This window comes from Saccostrea cucullata, unplaced genomic scaffold (genome assembly GCF_032062105.1).
Source record: "Saccostrea cucullata isolate Sc308-1 unplaced genomic scaffold, CSIRO_AGI_Scuc_v1 ctg551, whole genome shotgun sequence".
NCBI classification, from domain to species: domain Eukaryota; kingdom Metazoa; phylum Mollusca; class Bivalvia; order Ostreida; family Ostreidae; genus Saccostrea; species Saccostrea cuccullata.
The window spans coordinates 104,835-125,782 of NW_026920663.1; the positions used below are offsets into that span (position 1 = coordinate 104,835).

Below are 20,948 nucleotides of genomic sequence, written 5' to 3' on the forward strand. Positions count from 1 at the left end.
TTGCCAAGATTCTCAGAAATGACTACTAATTTCTTTAAACGCCAAGTATAAAGTCAGCATCATTTACAAATGACCGCAATAGAAGGCGAGTCAGGAGACGAGAAAAAGTATCGAGCTCAAAATTCATTGAAACAAAACATTTTTTAGAGAAGAAAATAGACCTAAAAACATCAGATCTAGGATCAGGTGCCAACAAGGATTAAGAAATCTCTGTGATACACTATATACCCCCTTAACTGTGATCCTTGTCCTGATCACGGGGAAATTCGTAGACATTTCGTGTGAAAAAAGTCTAACGATTTATATGAAATTCATCAGTCAACTTGGGGCCTTTTGATAGACTGAATTTGCTAAGAAGGTTATTGAATCGACCATATATAATTTAACTTTAAAGTTTTCTCTTTTAACGATATTAGAATTACCAGTAATTATTTTTTCAGACCACCTTTCCTCATGACATCATGCAGTCACGTATAAATTTATACCTATTACAGACCCTTAGATTTTAAGGTAAGTCAGGAGTTTCAAATTTTTTTTTCTGTCAAATGAATATTTTTTTCCCTTCAGTGCCTTAAATAACTTATAAGCTAACTAAAACGACCATAAAACACATGCTTTTCCACGTTTATTTTTATACAACCTGTTTCGAAGTTCACACCTTTAATACATGTAATTAAAAAGTCAAAGTTTATAATAGAGAAGTATGACTTCAAGGTATACACCAAAACATATCATATTTAGAGAAAGACTTAAAATTAAAAAAAAAATTGCGAAGAGAAATTTAATCATTGTTGACAACATAAACTTCACAAAATTGTTAAGAATTAAGTATTTTTTTTATCATTGTTAACCACCTAAATTTCACAAAATTGTGAAGAATTTAGTATTTTCTCTTAAGAGGCATTATATCCCTCTGCTCCAAATTTCACTATTTTTTTTTTAATTCCAAACATTGATTTTCATCAACAACTATAGCATTAAATTCAAATGGAAAATAGTTTGAAGTATGAAGCGTTGCTTACTTTTTCAGAAATGGATAATATGTCAAATCATGATGTGAAGAAATTTAATATAGTAAATAGGAAGATCAATTATTTTTTATGCACAATAAATTAAGAAATATGAGGCATATATAGAAATAATATTTACTCTCATACCTATCTTATTCTCATTAGCAAAAATACTGAAGCGTTGCTTTTTAAATCAGAATATCAAAATGCTTTCTGTGCTTGTAAAAATAATATGCATCAATCAACAAGAGTTATCTTTCCATTATCGCCCATGAAAATATTTTTATTGAAACAAAATATCAATTAAATGTTTATAAACAATTCTGCATCTGACATTTCTGTATCAATTAAATGACTTATACGTTAAGAGATAGAAATATCAAAATTTACGTCACCATTTTAAGGGAACTGAGTATAAATGTTTTACGTAAATTATTATAGATAATTAATAAAAATATTGGCAATAGAAACTAGAAATCCACATCTGAACCCGATAATTGATGCGACTGAGTTAACTATCAAATGGTCCTTGTGAATGAAATCTATAAAATCAGACATGACAATTCATTAATGTATAATGTTCACTATCATCTAAAATAACTATTTCGACAGACATGTGATACTAGTAACCAGAATTTTATGATCATTGTCATAAAAACCGGATCCGTAATAGCATAGACCATCCTTAAATATATACATGTATCAATAAAAAACGCCTATTCATATTGGTTGGATATTATACGGTGCTCAAGGCATCGAATGTAGCTTTGATCATCCTATCATTATTGATAGCAAACACACTCAGTTCTGTATCGTTATACTGAAGACCAGTCTGAATTTCTCTGTTTTTAGTTCCTACATCTTCACTCATGTCCACAACTAGCGTTCCTAACTTGTAACATTCTGGTTCATCAATAATTTTAGGGTTTGGGCTTTCAGTTCTATATATATCAACATCTAACGTTTTGGCAGTTTTGTCAATTGTGAATGTCGACATTCTTCCTTTAAGGGTTGGGTGTAAAATTGAACCAGCCTTCAGAAGAACCCAGAAAACGTCCTTGCAGAATTCCTCCATGCCATCTTTAAATTTCTTATTGATTGGGTGCTTTTTCGGATTAAAACAAATATGCGAGTCGATGCCATAGCTATACCGACTTCTTCTTGAATTTATCATTGGAGTGATTATTGTCTGTTTTGAGCATTCTCGCTTTTGGGGACTTAATTTATGGATCTGAGTTTGCCCGTATATCACCGCACCTAAAAGAGTCGCTATTTCAGAGTTATCAGGACAAAGGAATTTTGTATCTCCTGGAAATATTGATTTCAAATGATCTTTGACAATGTTGGCAATGCTGAAACCACCCACCATTATGACTTTGTTAATGTTTTCAAGCTCTTTGTTCCTCATTTTTTCTCGAATATGGGTTGATATTTTATTGAGGGTGGTTTCGAAAAAGGCTTGCATATGATTCACGGGTATCTTTAACTTATCGTTTTCAATGACCGCCAAATCTCTTGGGGTTTCGAGAGGAAAATCCTTGAAAAGTGAATATGGCAATTTTATGACAATGTATTTGTTATCCACATCCTTTTTACCACCAAATATCCTCTTCTTTCTCTCAAAGTCTATTTCAAGGTCGTTCAGTCCGTCTGGTGAATTTTGGCAGAACTGCAGAAATTTTTCCTTCGTGAAAATCTTACAAAGGTACTCGTAAAAGGCTGAATTGACATTATCTCCTCCCCATGGCCCACCATTAGCAGCAAATAGCTCATCATAGAGGAAATCCTTATTTACTTCATGAGCTGTTATGTCTATTGTTCCACCTGGAAAAGAAAAACAATGTGAAAAAAAATCACAAGTGGACAATTGGCGTTGACGGTGAAAGATTCAAAGTATTGAGGTCCCCCTGCTTTCGGTGTGTTAGTGAGATAACATAAATTATGGCATATTGCCATAAATACTGCCATAAATGATGAGATCTCACTCACTAAGACAACGAAAGAGGGAGACCACTATTCTTTGTTTTTTTTATCATTTCTAAGTTAAGTTTAAGTTAATTAAATTTGTAGTCATTGCTTTCTTAAATAATATTCAAACTTTTTTCCGTGCATATTGTAAACTCATTCTTGTCTATATACTTGATAAATTGCGTTTTAATGAGAAGACCCCGATATTTAGCAGCAGATATAGAATGACGTCATTATGAACATTTATTATATCTCATTATAAATATTCTACACAACGCGTTCTCTGATTGGTTCTAGGTTATCACGTAATCGGGCCGTAAAACTTCATATTTCACTGCCGTCGGCATGCTTTTCAACATATATTCCACCTCTTCGGATACTCAGTGCATTTTCCCGCAATATTTATCGTTCGTTCAAAGACAACTCCCGAGAGTATTAGACGTCACAGTAGTCTGGTTTAGGGGTTTAGTAACTTTGCGTTAAAAATGAAAGTGAAATTTAGAGCGGTGTGGAATTTGAAAGTTTATGTTTATTTCAAAGGCTTTGCTTGTTTCGGTATAATAAACAATTCACTGCATGAATGTTCGGGAAATATCATTCGCCCGAGGGAATATGATTTTTCTTGGCTGAATAAGTCTTCATATTTCTCTCACTATCATGCAATAAATGTATAATATTCACCATAACAATCAGTAATGGCGTCATTATAAAGAGACATTTAAATATTTTAGCTCCAATATCTAGCAGAATGTAAAAGGTGGATACTTTATAAAAATAACTTCATATTGCTTCGATGTCCAGCAGAAATGACGTCATTATTTACAGTTGTATAATTTACCTCCGATGTCTAGCAGGACGTACATGTATCTTGAACCAGGACCTATAAATTGCTGTACTCCTCTCTGAAGAGTAGGTCGCAGCTGTAGAGATTTCGTGCCACAATACATTGCAGCACATTCAGGTTCAAGGGCAAGAATTATCTTTGACTTCTTCATACCGGGCTATTTAATGCCAGAATATATAATATTATACATTTATTGCATGATAGTGAGGGAAATATGAAGACTTATTCAGCCAAGAAAAATCATATACCCGAGGGCTTCGCCCGAGGGGAATATGATATTTCTTGGATGAATAAGTCTTCATGTTTCCCGAACATTCATGCAATGAATTGTTTATTATACCGAAACAAGCGAAACCTTTGAAATAAACATAAACGTTCAAATTCGGCACCGCTCTCAAATTCACTATCATTTTTACGTGAAGTTACTACATGTATAAAACCCTTTGGTCAGCACATTATCATCAATTTTGTGACGTAAACCGGGCTATTGTGACCTCTACTACTCTCGGGAGTTTTCGTTCAAGGAACGAGACCTATATTGCGGGAAAATACACTAGGTGTTCCGAAGAGGTGGAATATGACGAAAAGCGTGCCGACGGCCGTGAAATATGAAGTTTTACGGCCCGATCACGTGATAATCTAGAACCAATCAGAAAACGACTTATATAGAATATTTATAATGAGGTATAATAATATAAAAAAAAACCTTTCAGATCTTATTAAAATAATAAGATCTGAATAATAAGATCCCCACTGTTCTTATTTTGAGCAATGAGACTTCATTTACTGGGAAGTTTGAAATATTGTTAATGCAATATATTATTTTTTCTCAAAGAGCTATGTATGATACTAGTATATAAAATGGTATTACACCGGATTTCACTAATATGTTTATAGCTGACAAAGCACTCACAAATAAAAATTATCAATGCATTACTTTTAATTATAATAAAATATATGCATTTTAAAAGTAAAAACACACACCTTCTCAGCTGCTTCTCTCATAAATTGTTTGGCGGAATCATCCCAGATAGCAGGCACAGTTATAACCCATCTAATAAAGTCATCTGAAATGCCATTCATAGATTCCTCTAGTTGTCTAGCAAACGTTTCTTTAAGGTGACGTAACAACATCCTAAATACTTCCATTGCAGGCATCGGAACTCCTTTGCAATCTTCAATCATCATCTCTCGATTGGTTTTCTTTAAAATTTCTTTTGTGTAGAAAATTTTTATTTATTTCCTTTGCAGTCTTCAATAATCACCTCTCATTTTTATTGAGTTATATGCTTAAAACAGCCATTTCACTAAATAAATTTAAAAGAAAATGAATGAAATGTATATTATTAAAATGGTTAAAAGACATCGAAACTATACAAATCAAGAGAACAGAAACGCAGTGCTATAAAAACACAGAGGTGGAAATAATTGTCAGGAGGAGAAACATCTGCATTGTACTCCTTGTCAAGATTGAGTAAACTGAAAACTCTGGAGACATTTCAGTATTTTAAAATAATGTTCTAATATTAACAATATTTGATCAAGTTTTTCATCAGATACTTGAAGTAAGAGCATTTTGTGCATATGGTATCAGCTGGGAGACATACAGTTCATCTGCAAGTAATATTGATAGATTTCTACATAAATAATGAAGTCATCATGTTTATCATTACAATTTTTTGTTACAATTTTCATAGTTTTTCCAATAATATGACAAATGTGTGTCAGACCCTATGGTACCTTAAGTTTAAAGTTCAAATGTTTATATATCATATCAACGTATGAAAATAAATATTTGATAAGATCTAAATGTTGAATCGAAGACCATAACAGGTGTCCTATTTATTTTTTTCTTTGAAGAAGTGTTTGATTGGATTTTGCTTCATAAGAGTAACATTTTTTTTGGATAATTTTCACCACATTGCTAAAATCATCAACCATGAAAGTAAGGTATCATTGAAAATAATGTTTGAGTGAAATTCAATGTTTATTAAATAGTCACATCCACAGGGGCTATATTTGTCAAGAAATTTAATTAGTTAATGAAAATTAAAGTCCCTTAGCGGATCTCATTTCTCAAGGAAAAAGAAATGGTAAATTGAAAACCAATTTCCTCGTAGCAGATCATAATGAAATGCATACCTTGTTTTCTGTATTATAAAGGTTCATTTTGAAATATTTAAAAAGCCTCCATCCGGTTTCGCCACTACTGTATTTCTCAGCGTAGATATCTTCTGCACTTTTCCCGAAAGCATAGAACTTGTCACTCGGAGTCAACAACACTGAGGTAGGTTCCTTTGCTAACACCTGTAAAACATAATAAAGACAGATAAGTTATTTATCCTTGACTATACCTAAAATTGGAAAATATCTGTGGTGTAAAGTTTTGGCGTTTGGTCGAAAATTGAGTAAAGTGCTTTTGTTATTACATTCCTTCATTTGTTGCCTCATCATGTCCATAATAATTTCACATTTTTTTTTAATTAAAGAAAAAAAGTTGCCTTAAGGAAGGGGGCAAATTAAAAATGAAAGATAGCTTGGACGAATAGCCAGTCATATCTAAACCAATGATCAAATTGTGGAATTTTTGTACAAAATATATAGAAAAGGATCACATTTTGGCAAATGGAACAGAATTTTCAGCAGGCAAGCAAATAAGTAGAACCTAAATAAACTAAAAATTTTAATTAGATAGTAGAATTGTATTGTCTTACTTCTGAAGATTACTCAGCAGACACTCATAGAAGATTTAGTAATTTTTTTGGTATTAATCAAGCTATCATTCTGACAATTCATCTTTAAATAAAGTAATTATTGGAAATGTATAAAGCATTAATTATGTGAAACTTACTAATTTTTAAAGAACTTCTTTCGATAGAAACATGATATTTACTTTAAATTAAAGACCAAGAATAAGATGAGTTGAACTGTAAATTTGAACACATTTAACTCTGAGAAATTGATAATTGCAAAGTACAATGCTTATGTTTATAAATCAAATATAAAAGAATTGTTGAGATATTGTTACAATGCATGTTTTTAATTTCGAGTAAATTAAAGGTAATATGATGACTTTATATAACAGTGATATAAAGTATTGATTATATTCTCATTTAGATGCATATCGGTTATAAATGCAAGATCACAACAGAAATAACATTTATAAGATGATATCGCCGAAATCAGCCACACTTTAACCTGTATTCTGGAGAGAAGTACCCCAGTGTTAAAAGAATAAGAGGATAGTACCAAGTAAGTCTAATTGATATCATTTTTATTTTTTCCGGAAGTAAATAAAAAAAAAATAAAGAATCCCCAAAAACATAAACTTGAATATTTTGAATATATTTAGCATTTGATACTACATAGTATATATAAGATTATATTGTCCGAGATTTTAAACAATATTTTAAGTAACTTTGTTAGATTGAATGAAATGCTAAAAGTGTTGTTAGTCATTCTCACGGTGCAATTTGAAGATTAATAGCATTTATCGTGCTATAAAGTCAACTGTAACAATGACAATTTATAAAAAAGACAGATTTCTAAAAATAACATCAGGGATAGGATCAGATACCGTGTAGGAGTAAGCAGCCCCGTTTGACTAGACATATCCGCTGTGTGTGCTCCTTGATTTGTCAAACTGGAAAATCCGTGGACAATTAATTGTGAAAAAATAATGGCTTAACAATTTGTACAAATAAAGGTCAGTGCAAAACATCCAGCCTCTTGTCTCTTACTAATTACTGAGTGAAGATACTCAAATTGGTAATTTGGTAATTTGGAAAAAATACTGCGAACTTACACGTACTTGTACAATTTGTCGAACCTGGTTATATTTCTGAAATGGTACTTATCATTAGAAACATTTTTTCTCTATTAATTAACGAATTGTACAGTAACTATTTATCGTATCAGTTTCATCTTATGAAAAAAATATCCTTATGGAAAAGTATGAAATAGAATGACTTTGTAAGGCTAAAATTTAGATAACATTTAAAAACGAATTCCAAATAATTTAGTCTTAAATTATTCATTTGTACACGATGTGTAATTAAGTGAACTTTACTATTGATCTATGAATCATGAAAAAAGAATAATCATAATAAATAAATAAAAAATAAATGAATAAATAAGAGAGCTTATTACATATAATCAAAGAATTAAAAAAAAAATGATTCGTAAAAATCTAAAATCTTGAAATGATAAGACTTTCAAAACTAATCTAAATAAATTGCTAGCGCCGATGATTCAACAAAATCACAGCATGAAATTATATTTGATTTACGTATTAGAATTACCTCTCAACTCTCTTGATTAATAAAGATTAGGAAAGGGCAAAAAACCATAACTACAATGCAACCCAGAAAATCACCTTAATGAAAATGTAAACAACTTTATCATTTATTTCCCTGAAGTAATTAAGTAATTCTATGATCCTTATGATGATATTTTGACATATAAAAATTCTACTTGATGATCATAGAGTACTAGATTAGGTTCTGTATGGCATCAAATAAAACTTTGACCACTCGGTGATCCTTTTCAAATGCTTAACCCCTTAGGAGTTTATGCTTCTATGAACATATGATGATAAAAGCAATTTCTAATTAGAAATACAAATCCACCGAATAAAATCAATTAATAACGTATGATTGTACAAATTCACACGTTTGATTAGTTAGGCCATCATTTATACACACTAAGAAGTGTCGACGGACTTTTCCGTTATTTCACGATTATGACAAGGAGCACATTGCGGATGTGACCAGTCGACAGGGAATTCTCAATCCTTCATGACACCTGATCCCATCTCTGAAATTCTAGAGGCCCTTGTTCTCCCTACCCTAAAATTTGCATTGTTTAATGGACTTTTAAGCTTGTATATTGTTCGATTTATCCCTATATTTCATTTATGCAAAAAACATGATTGTTGGTAGACCCAATCCTCATGCCCATGATTCGCAGTGGGTCCTTTTCAAAGTCATCCCTCTGAGAGTACGCATATCCAGTGTAAGAGGTTCCGAAGTCTATAGCCACGACAAATAAGTCCTGGTTATCAGAGAGGGAGCAGGTCTCGTTCATTTTCGTGTTAACTTTCACTTTAACCTACAACATTAAAACAAAATGAGATCTGATGGGAAATCGAAAGTAAAATGCTGGACGATTCGAAATATTTTCAAATTTTTTAATAAGCATTTCGGGAATTTACTGAGAGGGTTTAAGTGAAATAAATATAATTTTAAACACAATTTTAATAATAAGAAACAGTTATTTATTTCGAATTATATGCCAGAACAGATTGACTTCACATACTTAAAGTTTAATGTATTTCCCAGATATGTTCTTCATCTACCAGAAATATTAATAAAAACTTACTTTAACTTTTCCAAGTATATTCACTGCATGGTAAAATTCTGAATAATTTCAGCGAAATTCTTCTTCCGCGTTGGGTTAAATGTTGTTTTTTTTAAAGGCAAGTTTTAACATGACTTTTTATATTGTCAGGAGTGTCAAATTTGGACCTTTAAATCAAGCCTTTATTGATCATTAAACCATATCACCATCTTTATTTTAAAAGATCTATTGAAATTTCACATGTTTTAATATGTGTAAGTATGTGCACTTTAAAAGTGATTTTAACCTTGTTTTAAATTTTTTTTTTTTGCTTGATCCAGAATTCTGCTTTTCAATATTTAATTTTATCTGTATTTTATCTTTTAAATCACGAATATCACTCCGGTGTGGAATGATGTATCATTTGATATTTAAATAAAAAAAAGAAAATATTTAGATAAATAATAAATAAATAAATAAATAAATAAATAAATAAATAAATATGGAATAACTTAAAATAATTTTACCAAAAATTTTTGACGGAAGGATTCAAAAAGTTTTATGTCATGCGATTTAGATTTAATTTTTGTTTAGTGAAACATAAATAAAAATATATAGCACAGAATTGAACCGTAATAATTGAAATATAACAAATATATCAGCCTAGCTTTTCCTTGTTTGTTCTTTTTGCTACAATAAGTGCATGCATATGTGAAAATTATTTAAAAAGCCCCCTGAACAATAAAGATATACATTTTAGAATTTAAAAAAAACATACAACAGATAACTTTTCGGAATATTTAAATATACTCAGTAAAAAGATATATTAAACATTGTGTATTTAACCATGGCCAGGGTAGACTAGGAATAATCTGCTCCTTAATTTATTCTAGTGGGAGTCATAATTCATCTTACTCGATACAACCATTTTTTGTTAATTTCTGAAAAGCATCGAAGCAATATTTTGATTTGTGATAGAAATACTGATGGTGCGTATTTAGGATTGTGTAATTTTTTCCCGATTTAAATTGCAGCATTTGCTTGTATTAGCATTTACGCACAGGTCGTTATAGTTTCTCATAAAGGAACAGTATAAATAACTTCGGATCCATTATAAGCATATTGATTGAACACATCATATGCAAAATGGGAGATCTTGAAACATTTAATGTTTTACCAATTTACTTTTTTTGACGGCATTAAAAGACTCACTCCCGCTTTGTTCTGAGCAAAAATCAGATATTTCTTACAATAAATGAATCAAATATGAAAACAACTTAACAATTTGGATTTTTTGGAAATACCAACTCGGTGCTTTGTTACGCGCTTTATCAAAAAAAGATATACCCAATTTTCTATATTTGAAAACGTTTATCATTTTCATTGGCATTTACATGCACTTTATAGTATTGTATAATTACCTTCTGTTTGGATTTGGAAGTAATATGAAATATTTATTCAAAAATAAAGAAATCTTTACCTCCCAAAAATTCATCTATTCTCAATCTTTTAATTTTTTGTCTCTTCTATTTTTTTCCAACAGATACTGCGCAAATATTGATAGAAAAAGGACATGCTATAAATGAAGACCTCCACTCAAACCAAACATATCTGATTTCAGGATCCTGCAATGTCATGATTCTACAGCACTTTGTAATTATTTTAACATTGCTTTGTGTGAACGGAGAGATACAGCAAAGCCATTTCAAATTTTTCGGAGAAGTTTTCAAAAATGAAGGATCTCATGTGTTAGTGCAGTATCCCTCTGTTTCCAAAAGCCGTTGCGCTGCCCTATGTAGGGAAAATACCAGATGTCAGGCCTTTGAGATTTGTAAAGACGACCCTCAAGAATGCCGACTGACGAATGGGGACACTCCTGTACAAAATAATAATTCTTCTCATCCAAGATGTCAGTTATATTACATGGTAAGATTTTTTTTAACGATTGATGATATATGTTTTGGGGGGATGTTAAAAAATATACAGTAAAGCAAGCCTTTCGCGCATTGCCAGGGACTAAACCTTTTAATTTGCTTTGTTATGAAAGAAATGATTAAATCATTTAAGTTCAAGATATATACTTATCATATTTGGTTATATAATTTTGTTGCATAATTGCCAATTCATTATAAGCGTGTTTTCTACAAACATGTTTTACTGGAAAATGTTTACTTTATAAATGAAGGGTTTTAAAGATTGTATTTTTAATATTTTATTGTTGGATACAGAATTAATTACCTCCTAGAAATAAGACTCTGTGTTATATTTTCTCTATGTAAAGCACGAATTATATTTAGATAATGTTTCAAGATTGAAATAAATTTAACAGTCAACTACAATATTTTGAATTTTCTGTTTATTGCATATTCTTTGATTATTGCACCTTTGTTATACACCATGTAGTACACTATGCCGTTATAGCTGTGCGATTGAGACATCAAATCGTAGAGATTATGAAATAAAAAAAAATGTTGAGGACAAGTTGAAGCAACGCATTTGAAAAAAAAAACTTGGTCAGTTAAGTTTCTTTCAACGTGGTTTCGTTATCATCTATATCTTATAATAGTCTATGGAATATTTTTACAACATTCTTTTGGAGTAAAAGAAATAAATCAAAAGTTTTGTCTCACTTCTTATATTCTCTGTACAATGTGACAAAATACCACTCTTATCCTACAAATAATTTACAGAACTTCACAGTTTGAAATTCTTAGAATTACATGACGCCCTTTACAAGAGCTTTCTTCCACTTGCGTGCATGTTTAGAGAAACCCATGGACATGAAGTGATAAGAAACTTCAACTTGGGTATCAGAATGCGCTGTGTTTACTATTGTGGTTCTTTTCTACAGGTGAACGACTGCGAATCAGGGCACTGGGACAGAATCCAGGAAAAATGTGTTCAACAAAGTAAGAAAGAATATCTTCTTTAGGATTCTTACATTGCATTCCTGTATTTGATAACAAAATTTGAAACCACAATGTTTACTGCGTTTTGCTTACTTTTCGTTTCCTTCTCGTATATCTTTTTCAGATGTAACTATGACATCGTTTAAAGAGATAACTATTTTCTATAATTATTTTTTTTTCGAGATGTAGCAAATACATGTACCATCCTAGCAAACAATTGTATAATATGTAAAGTAAGACTTGTCTAGTCGGGATGTTGTACAATCCAGAATCGTTTAATACGATGTAAACTTTAAGTCCATTTCAATAAATCCCTTTGTTTTAAATGTTATCCAATATGGAATGCTGTCTTATCCGGCCAATTTCTTTAGAATAAGTGGTGTTCAGATTAAGCAAGTTTTGCTGTATAAGTAAAATCCAAATTTATTTTTCTAGATGTAACTAATATCTATTACGAACTTTTTCTAGATTCAACTAATGCCATCCCAATCAACAACTGTGTGGATTGTCACTGTTTGTTAGGACTTCTGTCCGTGTTAGAGGGAGGGGAGACAACCTACACTCTATCTAGTGGGAAAACCCTTTTCTGTGATTTAGAATTGGGGATACTACCATTGTATATCTACAAGTGGACGGTAAGGGACATATTGAGGGGCTTCTGAGTGAGAGATATTTGTGAAATAAGAAAAAAAACTGATCTTGGTTTATTTTTTTCCCACAACTTGCTCTATTCGCAATTTATTTAAGTGAATGTAGCCTTTTTATATAAATTAAACACTTCAAGATTTTGGTGCAACTCGTAGGCAGTAAAAAAAGATAAATCTTTTTTTTCTCACCATTCCTCTCAAATCTCAAAATTAAAAAGATGCGGAAATATAAATAATATCGACATTTAAAGATATGAATTCATTGGTTTATCCACTTTGATAAAGAGGAAATATTTTATCGATAATTTCTCACAAAGTTAAGGGTTCTGAAGCAAGGTTCATGTATATCACAACTGGCTCAACGTTTCACAAGCATGATTAATTTCCAGAAATAGTTTTATGTACTGTATTCTTATATATTATATATACCCGGGTAATGCATGACAAGTTTTGGTGCACTGAATGTGCCTCTTTATGCTTCGTAGGATTACTGTTATCAAAGTTTAGAAAACCTTCAATGTATACATGTATTAGTATTAAAAAAAAAAATCAATTTCAAGTATTAAATAACAATAGCATCCACTGACTTACTAATAATGGATTTTTATTTAATGAAATTGATTAACTAGGAAGAATATTTATTTTGTGAAAATCCTGTCTCTTAAAATGACTGCACTTGAAAAATGATTCTTTGTTACTTAAATATGTTCGATTCCCTTTTTGTTGTGAATTTAACCTTGATAAAAGTATGTTATGTAAATATAATGGTATGAATACTTTCGATAATAATCTAAAATTATAAATGCTTTCGATACACATTCAGTATTTTAAATCTAGGCCAGTCAATGTCAATACACTTAGATATTGAGGATGTGAAAAAAGTGCTAAATAAATATGAAAGATGTTTAAAAAGAGGACTGTATTCAACTCCCAAATCCATCTTTATTTAAAGTTAAAAATTAAACAAAGGCACTTCAAAGCGGAGCATCCCTTCGCAAAGAGCATTTATGAAGACAAACATCAAAGTATGTGGAGGGAGGCAATCTAAATATGTTTTCTTTACACAAAATATCCATTCTGATATTTTTACTTATGTCTTTTTAAAATTATAATAGATAGAACAGCTTTTTAAGAAAGCAATCGGCCATTTAAAAATAAATAGTAAAAAAATTCAATAAATATAAAAAAATGTTCTAACAGACATTCTTTAACGTAGCAATTATTTCGTCATCGATCAGAAAAACTTTCTTAAAGCATTGTAACCTTTATTTTATTTAACAAGTCAAAATCTTAATGAGCATTGCGTTTAGTAAATTTATATATAATTTATATCAATGATGATAATAACAATTTCTATTTTTGCCTAAAAAGTAATAAAACGCCTAATATTGAAATTTACAATCATGAAGGAAGACAATAAACTCAAGGTCTTTCTTTAAAGTACAAGGACGATGAACATTTTAGCCAGTGATGTAAGAAAATGAATGGTCTTGGCAACGATATTATGTATTTAATATACAGTTATTGAATGGGTATGAGAGCAACATATGATTTATTGGACCTGAAGGTGAATATGCGTCCTCAGACAACATTTTCACCTTCAGGTCCAACAAATCATGTGTTGCCCTCGAACCCAGTCAATAAATGTATAATAATACATTTATTGGTGTGCAGTAAAATTATATTGTTTGGATGTCTATCATTAGACTAAACACTTGATTGTAAACTAAATAGAATGTTCTAATTTGGAAGTTATTTTCAGTGCAAATCCTTTTGTATTCATCAAAATCGTTTTGGAGCGATTCTGCAATTATTTGCTACATTGCGAGTATATGGGAGGTATTCTAACTGTGGTGAGGGCCTGTCCTGAGACACGGTTAGATTATTCTAACTAGATTGTAAACATGATGTCTTTAACTTTACAATCGTCAACTTCCCGTACCTATGTAACAATATACCTTCAACACCTGCATACATAGATAGAATGTTCTATCGAAAACTGTTGAAAAAATTAGTTGAATTTTCGTCTTTTTATGGATTTTTGGGAATAAAAGGCATATACTATCTCAAAAAGGTTTGTTACAATTAATTTGGAAGTTATTTTCAGTGTAAATCCTTTTGTATTCATCAAAATCGTTTTGGAGCGATTCTGCAATTATTTGCTACATTGCGAGTATGTGGGAGGTATTCTAACTGTGGTGAGGGCTTGTCCTGAGACACGGTTAGATTATTCTAACTACTGCATACAGAGTTAATATATCTCAGCTGATTCGATACTCAAGAGCATACTCTACGTAAGAATAAGTTCTAGAACGAGGTAAATTATTGACATACAAATTGATAAAACAAGAATATCAGCAGTTTCGTTTAAAGTCATCATTTCGTAAGTTCTATGGTAGATACAATGACCTTGTCTGAGCATATACAATTTATCAATAAGTCAAATGCTGATTGACGTTTTACATACTAATTGTTAGTCCATTATTTATACACTAAACTGATGACAAATTTTCCCGTTATTTTCCGATAATGGCAAGGATCTCACGGCCGGTGTAACAGGTCGGCAGGGGATGCTCACTCCTTCATGGTACCTGCTCCCACCTCATGTGTTGGAGGTCCGTGTCTGCTCTGCTCCTATTTTGTATTGTTTAATGTTTTGATTTTGAATATTGTTTGTTAATTATCTCCACGTGTTTCATTTGTTAAAAGGTCTCTTAAGTTAAAACCCGCCGAAAAATGGATGAAATATTGCTGACTCAGCGTTAATCTCCAATTAATCAATCAATCTTAAGTTAAAAACGATTCATTCCCTCTTTCAAACTGAACTCATTTATTCTCTACATTGTTGAGCCAAAACGATTTCAAAAAATATCCTCGCAGTTTTATTAAAAATCAGGTATCATGCCCATGATATTTACTTTAATGAATAAAATATGGTAAAGGAGAAGAAATGTTTTCAACAACATATTTGTGAACAAAATTAAAATTGAGTAAATGACGATTAAGGTTGTTTAATTGTCCACCAGCATATAATTCCTCTAAAGAAGTAAAACTAAAATATTACTACCCACATGTAGGCGTGAGACAACTGATCATCAATAAATCAATCTGTCTATTTTACAAAATTTATTTTGCATTTTTTAAAAAAGTCTGACAATAAATATATATTTTAGCCATTTTGTGTACTATTTATATCTGTTTTCCCTCTCTTACGTAGATAATTCAGAGACACACAATGGGCGGATACGTTGATTTTGATAAGGACTGGAACGAGTATAAACATGGATTTGGATCTGTGACGTCAGACTTTTGGATAGGTAACATTTTATCATTTCTTTCTGTTACTTTATTTCATTGTCTCTACATACTTCATTCAGTATAACAGCTATTGTTAAATGTTTGGTACTATCTGCTAACTTTCTTTTCTACTCATCTTAATTTGTAAAAAAAACTATTCAATATGAATTGTAATCATGATTCAAATATTAAAGTCGCCCGCGTGGATAAGTGGTTAGAGCGTCTGCTCAAGAGACGCGATGTAAGGAGTTAATCCTTGGGTTGCGGGTTTGAATCCCACTGTAGGACGTGGAATACGGTCCTTCAGAAGAGACTGCATAAACCAAGGCCCTGTGTCGCAGTAGATGCTGGCACGAAAAATATCCCTCCCTGCTCAATGGCCCTGAGTGCCGAGTATAGGACAAAATTTGAAGCTCTCCACCGGCAAGTGGTGGAGTCTCCATATGAGTGAAACACTCTCGAGAGGGACGTTAAACAATATTCGATAAATCAATTAATGAAAAAATAAACTACCTTCAGTGTATCAAATAGACAAAAAGACGTTCATGTCGGAGTAATTTCCAGTTAATGTAAGATAAATGGTGAATGGAAAAATTGTTATATAATATGAAATGTTCCTCCAGGAAATGACGTCATACATCAGATAACAAACAACGGAAACACCTTCCTCCAGATTAAGATGATCAAGACATCTGGTTATTCGATGACTGCAGAGTACTCTTTCTCTGTCGACTCTGAGATGAACGACTACAGGCTCCAAGTTTCTAATTTTCGTGGCAGCTATGGGACAGGTAATAAAAATACAAAGTGCATTTAATGTTTTTGAGAAATTATTTCGCTATTGCTCAGGCAATTTATTCTGAAGAAAATAAAATGTTTATTATTAAAATATCTATTCTCCTTCCTCTTCATAGGAACAGCAATTCTGTTCTCATGATTTACATAGGTTCTCTTCAAAATATTCATAGCCTGTGGCATATATTAAGTGTCTTGTTGTTTTTTATGTAAATTTGATATTATATTCCGTCAGATATTTTAGGAATCACTGCATGTCTAAGTAGAGTATGCCAGTGCATCAACGATAGTTGGAAACGTGGGATAATTTGAATGACAAGCGGAGCCAGTTATGCATAAATTATCCCACGTTTCCAACTATAGTTAATGTCCCTGGCATACTCCATTAACTAGACAGTGATTCCTTATATTTCAATTTTATTGTGAAATAAAATTGTGAATTTATATTCTAAAAATGTAGGATGATTGATTTAAATACCACGAGGCCTGCCATATCAATTTCAAAATAGTCTTCGCCAACTGACATTTTGTTTGGCGTCCGACAATATGTGTTTTTCCGTTTAGCTGTCTGCCTGTCCGTCTATCTAAAAACTTTTCACATTTCTTCTCCAGAACCACATAATACCAGTTTCAGTTAGACTTGTTATAAAGCATCCATGTTAAAGGAAATTCAAGTTTCTTTAATTGAGTATGTTTAGAGAGACCTACTAGGGGAAATAATTAAGAATTGTTGAAAAAATTCGTGTCATTAAAAAAATCTTCTTAAGAACCAAAAAGGTAGAAAGTCAGAAGTCACAATTCTGGAAGAAAGGTCCTTGCTCTTCATAACTACGAGGGTGATCAAAAAGTTTGCGAAATAATTGAATAACTTCCATAAAAGAAGCAATATTTGGTTTCAGTGTTGATTATATTTTAAATTAGTCCTCTCCGAATTGAATGCACATCAACCACCGTTCTGCACATGCGCGAATCACTTGATATAGGCGGTCGCGTGACCCCTTCCATAGTATTCTGTCACAAAAGCTGAAAGATTTTTCTGAGTTTTACATTTCTTTCCATGTAAGTTAATTTTTATAACAAGAACAGTTCATTTGTCAGAAATGGCCAAATCTTGGCAACAGAGTGGGTGGATAAGAATATCCTTTCCAAAAGTAAGCATGGCGACCATCAAAACCCAAATCTTCTGTCTCGGGAGAGACGTTTTTTCAAGGTTGCTTTTTATCATATCTAATATGTTTAAAATCTAAAGTAAACGATATCTTAGGTATTTAATAACTATATTATTGTTCAAATATTAAACTATTTTTCAAAGTGTAAATTGGAGGACTTTGATAGCAAGTTGCTTAATTAAAAACACACCTCTTTTCAAACTTTCTTTCACTGGGCAATAGAACAAGTATTATTTTCAATTATCTGCCTTCCTTCTCTTAAACATTCAATCCTGTCATTTATTGAATTTATAAAAAGTCATTTGTCTTAATAAACTGTGTACAAATTATTATATGCTACTGCAGATCGATTTCTAAAATACCGTATAGCATAAATTTTACAGTCGATTGGTGATTGAGTACGTCTGAGACAACCATTTTTCGTCACAAGTGACCCACATAGTGACGTCATTTTCACATTGTGACTTCACAAACAAGGAGCAAAACTTTATTCAGCATATGCTATTGATAGAACTTGTGTATGGCTATATGTGTACCAATTTGTTTTCTAATCTGAATTGTGGTTTTGTAGATACAGAGATAGGTCGCGAACCTCGTATATAGGTAGTTCATATTCTTATTACTCAGGAGCAGAGAAAAAGATTTTTTTTGAAAGATTTAATGTATAACTTAATGGGTAATTAAAGTATTTGGAACGAATATATTGAACAAAAATCTTTGTTTTTTAGATTTTATTTTTCTTGATTAAAAAAAGGGGGGTTACATGTAACTCTTCAAGGACAAGACAAGATCATAACCTAAAACCTTCTGATACTTAAACATGAAAATTATATTTAAATATACAATGAGTATTCAGTTCATACATATCTGCTATGCATTCAATTCTACTGAATCTGAGGCTAGTAATCTGGGTCAGATCCCTTATTTTTGTAAAGATTATAACTCCCAGAGATAGGATGGAGCAACAATGGAGGGATTTTAAACAAATATATAATATACGCTTTTGTTTAAAAGAAAATTCTTCTAAAAGACAAGAGTCATGATTAGTCATAAATATTTGGAAACATCAACAGAAGTGTTGATTCAAATTTGTTTAGATACATGTAATAACCCCCCAATGAAGAATCGGAAAACACAAAGTGATAAACTTTTCACAATGGAATATATAGGGGAAAAAATCTTTAAAAATCTTTTTCTCAAAAATAAAAAGAGCTATTTCATTCGTTCTGACATTGAAGCATCCTCACGTCGTGTAGATTAACATTTGTTCAATCCATGACGTTCAGATGAACAGTGTAGCAACAAAAGAAAATATTTTTTTGTTTACAAAATTAAGAGAAAATATTTGAAAAAAATCTTTAGATATCTTTAGGAACAGGAGCTTTCATGTTTAGTCACATTTACATGTAAAAATCCTCAAGTAGTTTAGATTTAAGATTGTTAACCCCCCTAGGGTTGCTGAAAACGATATTGGGATTATCATTTTTACATTTAGGAATATTTATGAAAAAGATCTTTAAAAGTCTTGTTTCGAGAACAGATATGTCATTATAAGTAAGTAAGTAAGTATGTATGTAAGTAAGTAAATGGCATGGTGACATGTGTATAGTTTTCCACAACAACATATATATATATAATATAAACATATATACATTACACGCGGCCCATTGGACCTATATGTCACTTTGATATAATACATGTACAACATTTCCATGATAAATAAAGATAGCGCTATGACTTTAATTTGATTGGTATAAATATTATTGTCTTACTGAAAAAACATAAATTAAAAAATTTTGGCAGTTTGTCTTTAATGAGTTTTCATAAAAGTGTTTAAATTATCAACTTGATATACCTTTCTACTTTAATTAACATTATAAAAAAAGAAGCTTCTCTGATATATCATGAAATCAGAGAATTTTACAATGTCAATATAAATCTTAAAGTAGATAAAAGATATGATTTTCATAAAGCTCTCTCCTAACCGTCTTTTACCGTAATTTTATATTTAGCCTCTCTATTGTGACGTCATATTCAATATATCGCAATTGATGACGTCAACTTAAAGTGCGATTGTACATTTAAAGATAAAGTTTGCTATACTCGCATTGGTCAATATCTTAATAACGAATCAACCACGGCCAGAATAGTACATTTTGGCCGTGGTTTAGTACACTTTGTCTACATCAGTAGATTAAGCTTGAACTTGGATATTATAGGATTATAAATTTAAAATTCTGCTGATAAAATTCGGCATGGTCAGATTAAAACGTAGGTATACATTATTAGTTTACTAGTGTTTTCTTGTCTTTGACAGGGGACCCGTTCACCACAGGCTGTCCAGAATGCGCGAACGGAATGAAGTTCACAACAAAAGATAGAGACAATGATAATAACGGAACCGGAAATTGCGCAGTAGTAAGCAAAGGCGGCTGGTGGCATAACTTTTGTCAAAGGTCAAACCTGAATGGACGATTTGGTGAAACTGACTATCGGCTCGGCGTTAACTGGGATTCCTACACTAATCTTCGTTATGTCGAGATGAGGGTTAGAAATCCATGAAGAGTCAAAAAATATTACATACTATTTTTTAAGTTGTTTATGAGTTGTTCTAATAAAATTTGGGGAAAAAGTGATTTGAGATTTTATCATTTTGACGCCTTCCTAATAGATCTGCAACATTATTCTGTTCAAATAATGAATTATTTAGTTCTTTCAGAGTTACTTACCTTTTTCCAAAACGGATTTGTTCGCTGTTTGATAATTATGCAAATACTTACATGCATAAGAATCAGTTCTATGATTTGTATTTTAAAGTATTTTAAGCCACTGATTAAATCAATTTTTCTAGTACAACATGGTTAAAAATCAACACCAAATTACAGAGAACAGTCTTAAAAATGAACTGGTGGAGTACACTTCTATATATATAACGCATAAAGCAAATACTGAAGCATATCTGTTTGTCCGAT

General features: G+C 31.4%; 2 protein-coding genes across 2 annotated transcripts; one reads left to right on the top strand and one right to left on the bottom strand.

Annotated features, from left to right (window-relative positions):
- Positions 1-1,420: 1,420 nt before the first annotated feature.
- On the bottom strand, positions 1,421-8,947 carry LOC134254872 (heat shock 70 kDa protein 12A-like). Its single transcript, XM_062737407.1, has 5 exons — positions 8,749-8,947; positions 5,965-6,129; positions 4,807-5,025; positions 3,817-3,979; positions 1,421-2,834 (listed from the first exon to the last, which is right to left on the bottom strand). Exons 1-5 carry the CDS (start codon positions 8,905-8,907, stop codon positions 1,747-1,749), a joined length of 1,794 nt encoding a protein of 597 aa, XP_062593391.1. The 5' UTR covers positions 8,908-8,947; the 3' UTR covers positions 1,421-1,746.
- Positions 6,049-20,612, top strand: LOC134254882 (ryncolin-2-like). Its single transcript, XM_062737417.1, has 8 exons — positions 6,049-6,109; positions 6,940-7,074; positions 10,703-11,085; positions 12,011-12,068; positions 12,537-12,703; positions 15,933-16,032; positions 16,636-16,803; positions 20,294-20,612. The coding sequence occupies exons 3-8, from the start codon at positions 10,795-10,797 to the stop codon at positions 20,536-20,538; spliced, it is 1,029 nt and encodes a 342-aa protein (XP_062593401.1). The 5' UTR covers positions 6,049-6,109; positions 6,940-7,074; positions 10,703-10,794; the 3' UTR covers positions 20,539-20,612.
- Positions 20,613-20,948: the final 336 nt, after the last annotated feature.